Genomic DNA, 15,222 nt, shown 5'->3' on the forward strand with positions numbered 1-15,222 from the left:
CAATCACCTGGGGTTACACCAGCAGAGGAGGTCACACAGTCCCTCATGACTCCAGTGTAGTGAATACCAAAAATTAATGCCATTTGGGTTCCAGTTTCTTTCTCATTATCACTGGAACTTGTGTAATCTTTTGCTCCTAGATTAATTCTAAATTTGTCTAATCTGTACCAAGATCATGATTGACCTTGGAAACTACACAGAGCTAGGGAGGAAAACAGTGTTCATCAAGTTCCCAGGGAGTGAAGAAGCTGAAGTATCCACATTCAGCCCTCTTTACAGATCATGCCACGATTTACTTGCAGACTTGCTGCTAAGGATGTGGTATAGGATTGAGAGGCGAGGAACTGACTGGACACTAAAATAGTACCTTGGTAGTGAAAGAATCATCACTGTCTCTCCTTTATAAGGAGCTGCCTCATAAAAAGCAGGGTTAACTGCCTTGTAGTGCTTCAGCTCCTTTATAAGTTCTTTCTTTGTTGGTATGCAGATGAGGATTTTTTTCCCATCTGTTACTTGAAGTTTGAAATCAGTAGTTTAGAACTACTGTTATTACTGCACTCAGTGATTAGTACATTCTTTTGTATCATAAGATTGTAACATTTCTGGGGCTAGTGTTCAGATTTGCTTCCTTTGTCTTTGAAGTAATATGCCAAGCTTCAGATCTATCCCTTTCCCTCTGTGGTTGGGCCTTCAGGAATTGTGCTTTAGTGAGTTGTTGCTTAATCGGAGGAGGAGCACAAATTATGGTGTCATTTCTGACTTGGAGGAGGAACTGTGCATAGTGGAGCACCATATTCCTAGACTGCCCCATCTTCTGCACTGCCCCCATCTCACCCCTGGGCTTGACAGCCACCCTTTCTTCCAAACTGCTGGAGCGGGAGGGCCTTGTGTGTTCTCAAGGATAGTTATATTGCCTTTAGGACTTGTCTGTTCTTGACCCCAGGAGTCCCCATGTACTTTGAATATTTCAGGAGAAAGACTCCAATAGGGTATTATACGTAGGGTATTTAATTTTAATAAGATCTGCCTTGAAGTATTTGCACTCCAGGGCCACTTTGGGCAGGTTAATTAGCCTATTAACTGCTTACAACTTTTCTCTTTTATCCTTTTAAAAACCAGAATCATTTTAGAGCCATGACATAGCCTTTCTTTCACCCCTTGATGTTTGGACTTCTCTGCCAAGAACCTAAAACACTGTTAAAAAGAGGATTTTGGATTCCAAAGGATGGTGTGGTTTTCCCAAGCCTTTCTCTGTAGGGTAGAACCAGGAGATGTGCATATCAGAGATGGCTCTGTTGTTCAAAGGTCTACTTTGCACATACTTCCTCCCTACTAGTAATACCTTGCCTTATGGGAGCCCCTGCTCATTTCTGCCTTTGAACTCTGAGGAAGAAAGGTCTGAGGGCAGATTAACAGGTAGTTTCCCTGCTTGTGGAGAAACTAGTGTGGTTTTGTGGTACTGGTAACAGAAATGGGGTAGGTGGTCCACATTTCAATCTACCCTCCACTTAGAGCTCTTTAGGATGTGTTTTTGAAATGTCACTTTGAATGCTTAAGAATAATGACGATATTATATGAAAAGGGAGGTGTTTAAACCTAGATTTTGATGTCAAGTAATATGGTGGACTTAAAGATGTATCCTGAAGAACCATCTTTTACAAAACACCTAGAAAAGCTGGATAAAACATAACATTCTTTTCTTTCCACCTTTTTATTTAGATATGAAATCATTCGGTAGAATCTACTAATCCTAAATATACAGCCCAGTGAGTTTACATGCATATACACCTATGTGATAACCATCCAGACTAAAGTATAGCACATTTCCAGCACTCTAGAATGTTCCCTCATGTCCCTTGGGTGTGTTTTTAATGTCAGCAAAATAGTGGATTCCAGTATAACAACTATTAGGGATGCTAGTTGGGCTGTTGTCAAACCAGCTTCTTAAAAGAAACTGGCCCCTTTGTCCCCATCTGGAGGGGAATCTAACATGAGTGGCGATTTTTTTTTCCTTTTTAGTTTTATTTTGTTTTTGCTTTTATTTCTTATGGTCAGGGACTTACATTATTCTGAGTCCAGCTACCTGAATAGCACTTTAGTATGACATGAGTGTTTTAACCTACAGTAAAATAAGTAATTAAAATGGGGGGGGATGTTCTACGCTTGTTATCATTCACCATAGCATAGTGAGGAGCTAGCAGTGCAGGGGCAATAATTCCAGTACTGTGTTGTGTGTGTATGTGTAGAGAGTGGGGAGCCAGAAACAAGTAAAATTCACTAAGGAATAGTTACGTTTTGAAGCTTATGTAGAGCCTAGCTTCTCAAAACACTGCAGGAATTTTTAAAAGAAAGAAACAAGTGAGATAGTCTGAGAGCTAAAATTAGGGAGATAGGAAGAACTCTTAAACTGTTTTTACTACAAGGAAATTTTCACTTGATGTTCTGGTCTTCTCTTTAAAGACTGAAAATTTTTGTTTGTCATAGTTGCTCTGCTCGGATATCAGGAATTGAATTGAAAGAATGCTGGGAATAAACAGAACACTGGTGTTAGCAGCCTATAGGAACTGAATCTGTCTGCGAGGATGGCATGCAATATCACTTTTCTCTCTCCTCCCCTTACACCATCATCCTTAATCTTCACATATCATTGGACTGAGCTGCTGCTTTTTTCTTATCTTTGTATCTTATCCCTTGTCGCTCTAATAGTCCATGGTTTCTGTCTTCTTTTTCTCAGCATCCTGACTCCCACCACCACTTTAGGCCTCTGTGTGGTGTTAGATAATTCTTTAGGAAATTGCAGACAGGCCAGTAGGCAAGCTGTTTCCTCTGTGAATGGGATCAGTATGGTTTTAGGGAAGGCCCTGGCCTAGACTTGAGTTGCCTTTGGCCATTAGTTGACCTACAGACATTCTTAGGGAAGAAATCCCTAGGTCCATAAGAGTATAATTTGAAAGTCCTGGTAAAGAGCATAAATGGGCTTTGGAGCCAGATACTTCTGGAGCTCAAATCCCAGCCCTGTCACTGGCTGTGACACCTCAGAACTTGTAATTGTTCTGAACCTGAGTTTTCTTATCTGTAAAATGAAAACAATTCTGATATTATAGGGTTATTATTATTAGAAGATAATTTATATAAAACATGTTCTATAATACTTGATGAAAGTTTAATATATAGTAGTTAGTAACTTAATAAAGCCAAATAAATAGTAATGCTTAGAAACCACTTGCATGCTTAGAACTCAGATGTTGATAATTAAAGGACAGTCATAAAGTTTTTATTCCAGTGACATGTGGGGCCTTGTCTCACCATTGTTAAATATTTTGCTAGGGGGTGAATCCTTTCATCAGGCTGACCTTGTCATAAGTTTCACAGTAAGATGAAGGTATATCCTAGATTGTCGAAAATACTTGATATTACAACAGGAAGCTTTTATAACAGGAAAAATACTATGTCCCCTTATTATTAACGAACAGGTACTAAGTGGTGTTGAGGGAGCAGTAAGTTCTGTCAGTATGTGGTGCGGTGGGGGTGGGAGGACTGGCAAGCAGTAGCCTGCCAGGTCGAACTTACTGAAGGTGAGGGCTTTCAGGGAGCTGATGGAATTGGGAGTTTTGGCTTACACCTGTACTAGTGGGAAAAGCCTTGCCATGGTAGGAAGGTAATGGGAATACTTCATTTCCTGGGACCAAATGAAGTATGCTTCCTATGATTGCCTTCTGCTCTACAAACACTAGCAAGCCAGGATATATGTACAAGAGTGAGCAGGGGATTGTGCTGCTGTATGCTAGTGAGGGGAGGGGGCTTCTTCCCCTAGGCCAGGCGGGAAGCTAAGGGTAGTGGAATACTAGATCAAGACCAGGAATACTAGATAACATTGCTCCTCCAGAGACACTTGAGATTTCCAAAGGGTATCATTTTCTAGGCTCCTTTCTGTTTTCTGCACTCCTTTCTGCAATGCTAAAATCACTCCTTCCTCCTGCCTGCATTAACCACAAGTAATCAGTCTGGTGGCTGGGGCTTGGGAAGCAGCAAATAGCCATTTCTGTAATATCAGCCCTAGAGCAATCACGTGGGCAGGGCATGGCTAACCAGAGAATGGAGTTTTTTATCTTGCATTCATGACTGGAAATAAAGTGCTGTCCTTATTCTCCTCCTGCAGGTCGGTGAGCTGGTAAAGGTTACGAAGATTAATGTGAGTGGTCAGTGGGAAGGGGAGTGTAATGGCAAACGAGGTCACTTCCCATTCACACATGTCCGTCTGCTGGATCAACAGAATCCCGATGAGGACTTCAGCTGAGTATAGCTCAACAAACAGTTTTGCTGACAGATGGGAACAATCTTTTTTTTTTTCTTTTTTCAATTGCCATCTATACAATTTTCTTACAGATGTCAAAGCAGTCTAGTTTATATAAGCGTTCTGTTACCTGTGATCTTTTTTAGACTAAACTACTCCATCCCAAGTCTCATTTACCGTATTCAGGGTACGAAACTGGAGGGCTTGTGTGTTAACTTCTGAATTGGCAATTTTAGATGGTAGCAGCCTTGCCTGAGTATATCTGAAGGGATAGTATCTTGCCTCCTTTGTCTCAGGCAGTACAAATCAACCTGTGGAAAACTGATGGACAGGAGGGGAGTGTTGCACACTGTTTACCCTGATTTATTCAATGGTTTTGTGTTCATTCCAAAACCATGCTATCAAATGGCAATAGACTGTTCCCTCCCACCCCCATGAAGTAATCATGCACCATGTGAATAGTACCCAGTGGGACTGCTTTTTCATTTATAGACCATGACCATTGTATGACTCATTCTGACAGTTCAAATCCTGAGAATTCTGAGGACACTACTAGAGGCATTTGTCTTCCTTCCCAGTCAATGCTTCATACTTTTTCTTGGGATTTTTTTTTTCAAGCCTTGTCATTCTTTTCCCCAAAAACCTGAAAATATGTTAATTCTCAAGATAAGTGTTTATTTTCATTCCAGATGATAAGCAGGATGTGCAGAGCACTTTATTCAGTGCATAGCTTTACGCCAGTATTGGATTCACTGCGTGGACAGCCAAACTCCCAGCTCTCTGCCTTCCCTCAAGTAGTAGGTTCACATTGCTACCGCAGCTAAATAGACTCCTGGCTAATGGGATCCAGCCAGGCCATTCCTCCTGAGTGCCTGAGTGCCAGTATCCTATTAGGGGACTCTGTGGAATTCTTAGCTTCTACTTGGAGTGGAAGGACCAATCACTTAGAATATTCCATAGAAGGTTGGGGGCCAAATTCTGCCCTTTGCTTCATGTACAACTTGTATAAAAGTGAAGTTAAAATTACCTGAGTTTTGGGATAAGGTTAGCTGTTTGAAAAATGAACCAATCATGAATTACTTATATATTACTCATTTCATATGGCCAGAATAGTGCTCGAAGTACATCACATTATAAACTGCCTTCATTTTGGACTCTTTATGTTCAAATTTAGTTTACAAACCTATTTAAGTATGGAATGATTCATATGGATCAGGTGCTCCAAAGAATAGACTTCTGAGACCAAAAATGACCTAGGCTATTTAGACTACAATATGAAACTTTCAAAATTAGTTCCTAGTCTAGAGGCACTTGCTGGTCTCTGGTGTGATATGATCAATAGAAACACCTTGTTTTTTGCTTTGGGCCTCATTTTAGAAAAGTAATGTGTCTTTCTAATTATTTTGCATAAGTTAAGATTAATTTGCATTCTTTGAACATATGCCAAATCATGGTATCCCAGTGACTAGCACAATGTCTGGCACAGTCAGAGTACAGGTGTTTTAGTGAGTGAATGAGGGGTATGCAGAAGTTCATTATATGGCACAGGGAAGCCAGCTGGCACAGGATTACATACATTACCACAAGCAAACTAATGAGTTGACGCTAATTTAATATATTTTTACCTCACACTAAAGTAATGCTTGATAAAGACATTAATACTCGACTTTTAAAATGTTAGCACAGTGCTATGCATACAGTGGGTGCTCAATAATGTTGAATGGACAGATTTGTAATACTAGACTTAATTCCATCTGACTAGTCTGTTAAATTTTCAGTTAGGACATAGATACTGTAAAATCCAAATACACATCAAATCTCGTTTTCCTGAAAGTATGACATCTGAAATATTTGTAGAAAAGCTTTGTCACAACTGATTTGAATGTTTGTATTTTCTTTTGCCTTTGACTTTGGTATTGGCTTGTAATGTCTCTTTTCATCATGTGTAATATTGGTGGAACATGCAGCTCTACCCAAATCATAAGAATTTTTCAATGATCAGTTAGTTGTCTAAAGCCATTACAGGAACTGTTGGGTTGGATTTGGCTGGGTGTGGCAGTTGTTGGACCTTAAGAAATCAGAGGACTTCTTATAAATATCTTCCAAAAGCAGATGCTAGAATTCTATTCAAGTGCATATGTACATTGTCACAGAGCAAAGTAAACTGAAATTGGCTGCTATATTTTATATAATAATTTCTGCAAAAGCCCATTTTTTTGGATACTAATATTTGACATGGTTAATTCTTATTAATTTGTTGGAATTGTTTATTGTTAATAATGCAAATAGATAATTTTTAATTATCCTTAAGTAACATTTCACTATTAATGGTTTGAAATGGGTGATAAGCAAACCAATTTGAAATAAAATATGAACATGTGCCATTGTATTATAACACTATACACTTTCTTGACAGTTAAATTTAAGAAAAAAATGGTTTTTTGTAGCATGTATTGTATATGTTTATAGTATATGTAGTAAATAAAAATATGGCCAAATGTTTGGCTTGGTGATCTTTTGAAGAAAATAATCTTTGAATATTTTTCACAAAAGAGCTAAATGTTTTACGCCTAGGGAATAAGAGTTGTGTGTACTCAACAGCTTGTAGTCAGTCAGATTATCAGATAAAGAAGCAATGATACACACTCTGTGGGTACTCATTAAAGATGGAATTAATCTTTGATGATATTTTGAAGGGTCTCCAGAAGTCATAAAATATTAATTTGAGGGGACTATAAGAACAGTGATTGTATGATGATTGGGAAGCTGGAATGATGTGAACAGAGAATGTCATACTCGCCCAGAAATGGTTATATATAGATGTAAAGAAAATATGAATGAGTATGGTAGGGGGCTTTGTGAAGCAAATAAGGAATGTGGATGTTATAAGTTTTTACAATGTTAGTACAGATACTCAGTGTAATTCTTCCTTTTTTTTTTTTATAAGTAGCACTTTTTTAGGATAGATAATTTAGGAAATTTTAAAAAGGTTAAACATTATGTTCTTCCCATCTTTTCTTAAAGCATATGTATATTTAGATACAGCCACACAGTGTGTGAATATATATACCTAAAATGTTGACATTATACTCCATAGTCTTATGTCCTGTGGGTGATGAAGTTTTAAAACGAAAAGGACAAGTTTTGCTAGTCATTTATACAGTATTCTGCCTTGGACCCAAAACAAAACATTTAGTTACTGCTGTAGACATAGCAGAATATCAACCCAGAGTTAAATAAGGGAAACTACTGCAAAGGGAGCCAGCTTCGGCATACACACACTTAACAGCCAGGTGATTAAAGTATATTTCCACTTTTTATCAGTAAGAGATAAACTCCCAAAATCTTGAGATAACTTGAGTGTTGGGTTGCTTTACATAGCTCACACCAGCTCTTACATTTTATGACCCTGATCTTCAGATTAAGTTCTGTTCCTTTTAAAGATATGAAGAAAGAAGTGGCTCTATCCATAGGTTAAAATATGAAAATAGCCCTCCAAAGTTTGGCAGGAGGAGGCTAAGAATCTGGAACTCTGCTGCCACGCATAACGTGAAGAAAAAGAAACGTGGAGGTAAAGTTGGCGGCAGGGAACAAGAAGAGCTAGCCATTAAGAAGTGAGGTTTGAAAGGAGCAGGGGTTTAAGGATTCTCTAGGGATACAGGTTGAAAGCAAGCTCAACTTGGCTTCTCCTTAACTCCAGTTTATTCTTGGTTCCAGCTTAAATGTCACTTTCTCAGAGATACCTTCTCTAAACCCCTAAATGCAGTTTATAATCATCATATTCACCTTCACAAATTGTAATTAGCAGATTGTAATTATCTATTTCTGTGATGATTTCGTTCCATTTGCTCTGTTAAGACTATAGATCAGTTCCATCAGGGCAGGAGCCACATCTCATTTGTTCATCATTCTATCTCCAGAGCCTGGTTCATAGCAGGCAATACATTTTTTTGTTTGAATGTTTTCCTTAGCAGGGTTTGAGTCTGGGGAATAGGAACCCAACTGGTTACCTCTCAGCTGTTGTTCCCGGCATCTCCGATCTTGTGTATGCTCAAAGACTGTAGGTTCATTTTAATATTGGTCAGAGTAAAACCCATTTCCAGAGGTCTTTCTGTTGTAGAAACGTGACATGCTTGACAAAGCCCGGTCTCAAGGGTTTGGATGCTTTCCTGTACCTTGCCTTTTCCATAGAAGGGGAGGTAACAGTCACTTAGAGGGGAGCTATATCCATACAATGAAGTTTATCCGCTGGTTGTATCTTAATTTCTAGTTTTAGCAATATTTTCAAACAAAGCTGAATTCCATTAACAAAAATGTCAAGATTATGTCCAAATTATTTTGTTCTAAAATACCAGTTGTAATGGAAGTAGCTTAATGTATCCTAAACAATATGCAAAGTGATTTTTCCTTATCCTGTTATTGTTTAGGTTTTTCAATAACAGACCTCAGAGGCAGCAACTCAAGAACACCTCATGTTCTTGAATTCTCTCTGCATTTATGGTAAAGGGTATGACCCCATTCTGATGTCAAGTAGTTTGAAAGTAAAAAGGATATGACCCCATTCTGATGTCAAAGTAGTTCGAAAGTAAAGAGGAAATCGACCTGAGTCTGGGGCCCTAATCCTTTTATGAGCCTTGTGATACAACAAGAAAAAAGGAGACCCATCTCCAAAAAAGAGTAACAGGAGGAAGTGTCTTATTTAAATTCTTTGGCCACATCTTTTCTCCCACTAGAATCAAGCTCTTTATCTACTTTCACTTTTTCTTTTGAAAAAGAAATTGTCCCAGTTTCTTATTTCCCTTCTTAGGCATGCCTGTGGGATTAGGTTTATGGCTGAACCACCAGGTAGTTGCTTCTTGTTCCTTAGCAAGCTTAGCCTTATGATAAAGGGCAGTCTTTTTTTGTTGTGGCAATAAATTTACATAAGCAAGAACTGGGAGAAAACATTTGTTTGGAAGAATTTGTGGTAAATTTCATTGTAATGAAAAGATAAAGTACCAACTTGGTGGGCTAGCAGCTAGAATTTGAAACAACAGAACGGACCTTTCCTTTTCCTTTTAGTGAGATCTATTTGACAGGTACCACATTTGGCTATCTAAAAAATGTAATGATCCTTAGTTCTGTCCTTAATCACATTTTCAGTAGCAATTAGGACATAGTATATATGTGGGTGTCTGTTCTTCTAAAGCAGAGATTGTCCAGAATCTTGATCCCTAGGGGATCCACAGATCAAACTCAAGGAGTATGGCAGAGATTGCTTACTCAAATCCATGTTCATTTCTTCCTGCACACACAAGGTTTCCCAGACTCCCTTTCATTACATATGACCATGTATCTGAGTTCAGCCAATGGACTGTGTGCAGAAGTGCCTACACCACTTTCAGGCCTGGCTTATAGAAACATCCCACAGGTGCTGCTCCATACTTTTCCTTTCCATCAGGCTGGAATGATGATGACACCCAAGGCAGAGCCTTCATCCACCTGAACCCAAAGTGACTACGTGGAGAAGGGCCTCTTCGGCTTGGTGACCAGCTTAACTAGTAAGAAATATAAACTTGCTCAGCCATATGTGTTTTTTGCTTGTGGGAAGGTAATTAGGTTTATGTATTTATTTAATTAATGGAGGTACTGGGAGATTGAATCCAGGACCTCGTGCATGCTAAGCAGGCACTCTAGCACTGAGCTATACTCTCCCCCCTCAACTGTACGTTTTTAAGGTCTAATAGTAGTTAGCCTACTCTAGTACAAGGGATTTGATTTGGATATGTGAGAGGTTGACCACCTGGCAGGTTATTATGACTATATGATGCCAAAGTTTTGTAGAAATCAAGATTCTTCAGGCACTTCAGATAACCAACAAATAATTTTTCAGTGTATGTCCTGTGTAATACCTGAAATTGAAATTTAACTGGGCATCCTGTATTTTTATTTGCTAAATCTGGCAACTCTCTATCCCTGGTTTCCCTTTTAGAGAAACACTGCTGCAGGGCTGCTGCTCTTTCCTCCAGGGGAACTGAATTCTTCTGAAGCAAAAACAGTCCATACCAGGACAGCTAGCGCCAACCAGCTCATTCCATAGCTCACATGCTTCTCATCTTTGCTAATTGCCCCAAGTGTCAGTCCCCTTAGTCACCTATCATTTTGTTACTGGCATCCTTAAGCTGTACTGGGTCTTCTTTGACCACACATCACCCATCTTTGGACTTTACTCCATCTTTGAAACTTTTGCCATCTTGTTACACTCCCTACCCTCTTACTATCACCAACCAAATTGCTTCTCATTTAGTGAAGACTTTTGACACTTGGTTCACAGTATTTCTTCTTGCCAAGTCTGTTGTCATCAGGGTTACCCATTCATCACCTTGGCTTCTCATTTTTTTGACCACCTCAAATCCATTGTCTTACACTGGTACATCCCCAACATCTTAAACATCTTACTCTTTGACCACTACCTTCTTGCCTTCCAGTTCTCTCAGTTTTCCCAAAGCCCTTGTTCTTCCATTTCAGCGCTCCTTCTAGTCCCTAAGTTCCTCAACTATCAGCCATCTACTATCCTTTTTTTCTCCAAGTTAGATAATGAATAAATACATAATATATTATCAGGTCTTAGATAGACCCAACTGCCTCTGATCAGCTCCATTTGGATGTCCCGAAGGCACCTCAAACTCAATAGATTCTAAACTGAATTCATCATCCCTTCCCCCATCTGCCCCTTATCTACACTCCCTGTCTCAGATTCTATCACCATTTGGCCAAGCCTAAAATCTGGGGACCATCCTTTATTCCTTCCTCTCATTCATCATCCCATTTCTAGTCATGTACCAAGTCCTAACTCCTGAACATCAGAAATCTGTCCACTTATCTCCATCCCCACTGCTTTTGCCTTAGTTCATAGTGCCAACGTCTCTCATCTGGATGACCTCAACAGCCACCTAGCTGCTCTCTCAGGTCTAGTTTTGGCCTCTCCAATCCCTCTGTCATGTTGCAGCCCTAGTGAACTTTCTGTGACTCATATTTGATTGTATTCTCCTTCAGCAGGTATCTAAACTCCTTGCAAAGAGAAACAGAGCTCCTTGTGTTCCAATTCCTGCTCCTCCCTCCAGTCTCACCTCTCCTCACTTTCCCTGCTGTACTCTGGGCTGTAGCCATATGGAATTTCTTGTCCTTTCTTTACCTGACCCTACCTGATCACCCCTCCAGGGTTTTGAACAGTCTGTACCTCTATCTGACTCACCTTCTCCCTCACCTTCTTATCTAACACACTAATTTGGGTTAGGTATCTGTTCCATGTCCTCTCCTGGCAATAAGTGCTTCTATTTGTCACACTGAACTGAAATTGCCTGTGCATGTGTTGGTCACAAGATGAAGACTGCTCGTTGTATTTCCAACACCTAGCCCTGCTTGACACACAGCAGATACCCAGGGTGTGTATTTTTAACAGAAGAATGAAAAACAGAATAGCTAGGCTAGAGGTCATCAAAAGCCAGGTGGGAGTGGGTGGGTAGTAATAATCTTAGGGACTTAAGAAAGTTACAGTATCAGTTAGCTTTTGCTGTAAAATAAATCACATACTTAGTAGCTTAAAACAATCATTTATCTTATAATTCTACAGCTCAGCAATTTGGGTTGGATTCTGCTGGGTGGTTTTTCTGGTCTGGGCTGGTCTCACATGTCTGAGGTCAGCTTCTGGTTGGCTGGGGATTGGCTGATCTTGGATGTCCCTCAGATGACAGAGTTTTTCTCTGTTTCATGTGATCTTTCATCCTCCAGCAGGGTAGCCTGGACTGGTTCTCGGCTATTGACAGGGTTCCTGGACAAGGCCTGTTAAGGGCTGGCCTTAGAAATGACACAGTGTCAATTCCACTGCATTCTATTTTGCTCAAAGTGAGTCTCAAGGCCAGCTCAGATGCAAGGAGTGAAGAAATAGACTCTACCTCTTGATGGGAGATGCTGTAAAGGGATGTGGATATAGGAAGAGTGAAGTATGGTGGCCATTTTTGCAGTCTATACAACTACTCCATAATAAGCAAAAAAACTGACTAAAATGTGTGAAGAGGCACAGATTACTAGGAAGCATCATGATGAGTCAATATCCAAATGTTCATAATTTTTCTTCATTTTATTTTGTAACTTGAACAATTTGCATGTGTAATCATGATTTTTAGTACCTGACAAAGTAGGTGTTTGGAACTGGGCCACAAGGACTGTTTAAGAAGAAAGGCACTTGGAAAAGTATCACTGAGAATGAAGACTCTGACAGTAAGCTTCATAAGGGAAAGGGTTGTGTCCACTTTACTAACTTTTATCTATAGCATCTCACATGATTAGCATATGGAAGACACAGGAAATATCTGTCGAAGGAATGATGGTAAATCTCCATTTACTGTTGTAAAGGAGAGCTGAATGCCTTTTCTTACTAGGCGTGTTGCTGCATGTGGATGTGCAGGTTATGCCCTTTCCAAGTGAAGCTGAAATCCAACCTGCACTGTGCTATCCAAGAAGCAGCCTTGGTCCCTGGCTTTGCCTGCAGGGTGCATCATTTTAAATTCAAAGACACATTTTGCTTGCTAAGCACTGAGCCCCTAGGGCTGCATCTGTGTGGAAAGGGCACCTATTTTACAAGTCTCACAAAAGTTCCCTGTGGGTGAGCAGGGCCCTGATACTCAATACAGTAGCAGAAGACTGGTTACTGAGGCATATGAGATGGCACAAAATGCACAAAGCAAGAAAGTAAAGAAAGTGCAAAATACTGTTCTTATAAATGGATCAGGATAAATGAATGAGAGATTGAGAGAAACAGGAGCAAGAAGAAAACAAAGACTTAGGTTAATACATCTGAACTGAATTCAGAAACCAACTGAGGGTTAACAGACCAGAACAGTGAAGCACACAAAATATGATTTGTTTCTATAAAAGGCAAATCTATAGAGACAGAAAATAGATTAATGGTTGCCTGGGGCTGAGAGTAGGAATGGAGGTTGACTGTAAATGGGTTCAGTTTCATTTTAATGTGATGGAAATGCTCTAAAATTAGATTATGGAAATGATTTTACAACTCTGTAAATATACAAAAATTCATTGAATTGTATGCTTAAAATGGGTGGATTGTATGGTATGTAAGTTATATCTCAATAAAGCCACTTAAAAACATTGTCTTGTCAGTCTTAGCATCTCTAAAAGTGAGTAAGACATTGTATGTCTCTGATGTGATACAATAGGAAGCTCACAGCAAGCACCATCTCTGAGGCATTCAAATCCCCCAAAATTGAACCTGACTTTGATCCTATAAACTAATAAGTTTATAGGAAGTATGAGAAATAGAGGAACAAGTTAAATAACACCATGAGGAACTGTGGAAACATCCAGGATGTGAGATATTCTACAAAACAAATGGCCCAGTCTCTTCTCAAATCAGTGACATGAAAAAGGACAGGAAAGGAGATCTGTTACGGATAAAAAGAGACTTAAGAGACCTATCCATCAACTGATGCTCTGTGTGAACTTAGTTTGTATCCTGATTCAAGTAAACCCATTGGAAAAAGACACCAGACAAACACGGGAAAGTAAACATGGATAATTAGATGATGTTAAGAAATGTTAATCTTAATTTTTATGACTGAAGTATAGTCAGTTGTAATTATCAATTTCTAGTGTACAGCATAACGTCCCAGTCATGCATATATATACACATATATTTGCTTTCATATTCTTTTTCATTAAAGGTTATTACAAGATAGTGACTATAGTTCCCTGTGCTATACAGAAGAAATCTGTCTTTTATCTATTTTTATATATAATGGTTAACATTTGCAAATTTCAAACTCCCAAATTTATTTCTTCCCATACACCTTTCCCTCGGTAACCATAAGATTGTTTACTAAGTCTGTAAGTCTGTTTTGTAGATGAGTTCATTAGAATCCTCTTTTTTTTCCTTTAGATTCCACATATGAGTGATATCATATGGTATTTTTCTTTTTTTTTTTTTACATTTTTTATTGATTCATAATCATTTTACAGTGTTGTGTCAAATTCCAGTGTTCAGCACAATTTTTCACTCATTCATGGACATATACACACTCATTGTCACATTTTTTTCTCTGTGATTTATCATAACATTTTGTGTATATTTCCCTGTGCTATACAGTGTAATCTTGTTTATCTATTCTACAATTTTGAAATCCCATTCTATCCCTTCCCACCCTCTACCCCCCCCCCCCCGGTCATATGGTATTTTTCTTTCTGTTTCTGGCTTACTTCACTTAGAATGACGATTTCCAGATCCATCCATGTTGCTGCAAGTGGCATTATTTTATTTTTTATCGCTGAGTAGTATTCCATGGTATAAATATACCACAACTTCTTTATCCAGTCATCTGTCAATGGACATTTAGGTTGCTTCCATGTCTTGGCTATTGTATACAGTGCTTCTATGAACATTGGAGTGCATGTATCTTTTTGAATTAGAGTTCCGTCCGGATATATGCCCAGGAGTGGGATTGCTGGATCATATGGTAAGTCTATTTTTAGTTTTTTGAGGTATCTCCATGCTGGCTGCACCAAACTTTTTCCATCATGGCTGCACCAAACTATATTCCCACAGGCAGTGTAAGAAATTTCCCTTTTCTCCACACCCTCTCCAGCATTTATCGTTTATGGACTTTTTAGTGATGGCCATTCTGACTAGTGTGAGGTGATATTTCATTGTAGTTTTGATTTGCATAAGAAATGTTAATCTTGTTGGGTGTAACAATGATACTGTGGTTATATTAACAAAATCTGTTAGTGATACTGTGGGAGACAAAATAATAGTCCCCCAAAGATGTCTACATCCTAATAACTGGAATTTAGGAGTATATTACCTTACATGGCAAAAGGGATTTTGTGATTGTGATTAAGTTAAAGATCTTGATGTGGGGAAATTATCCTGG

General features: G+C 39.0%; 1 protein-coding gene across 2 annotated transcripts in view; it reads left to right on the forward strand.

Moving 5' to 3' along the window:
• The window catches only part of CRK (CRK proto-oncogene, adaptor protein), a 28,273-nt gene extending 14,829 nt beyond the window's left edge, over positions 1-13,444 (forward strand). For both annotated transcript variants that reach the window (XM_006214430.4, XM_006214429.4), the window contains exon 3: positions 4,160-13,444. In XM_006214430.4, coding sequence (XP_006214492.1) covers positions 4,160-4,167 — 8 coding nt within the window. In that variant the 3' untranslated portion in view covers positions 4,168-13,444. The remainder of the gene's footprint in view (positions 1-4,159) is intronic.
• The last annotated feature ends 1,778 nt before the right edge of the window (positions 13,445-15,222 follow it).

The sequence above is a fragment of the Vicugna pacos genome, chromosome 16 (genome assembly GCF_048564905.1).
Source record: "Vicugna pacos chromosome 16, VicPac4, whole genome shotgun sequence".
Lineage (NCBI taxonomy): Eukaryota > Metazoa > Chordata > Mammalia > Artiodactyla > Camelidae > Vicugna > Vicugna pacos.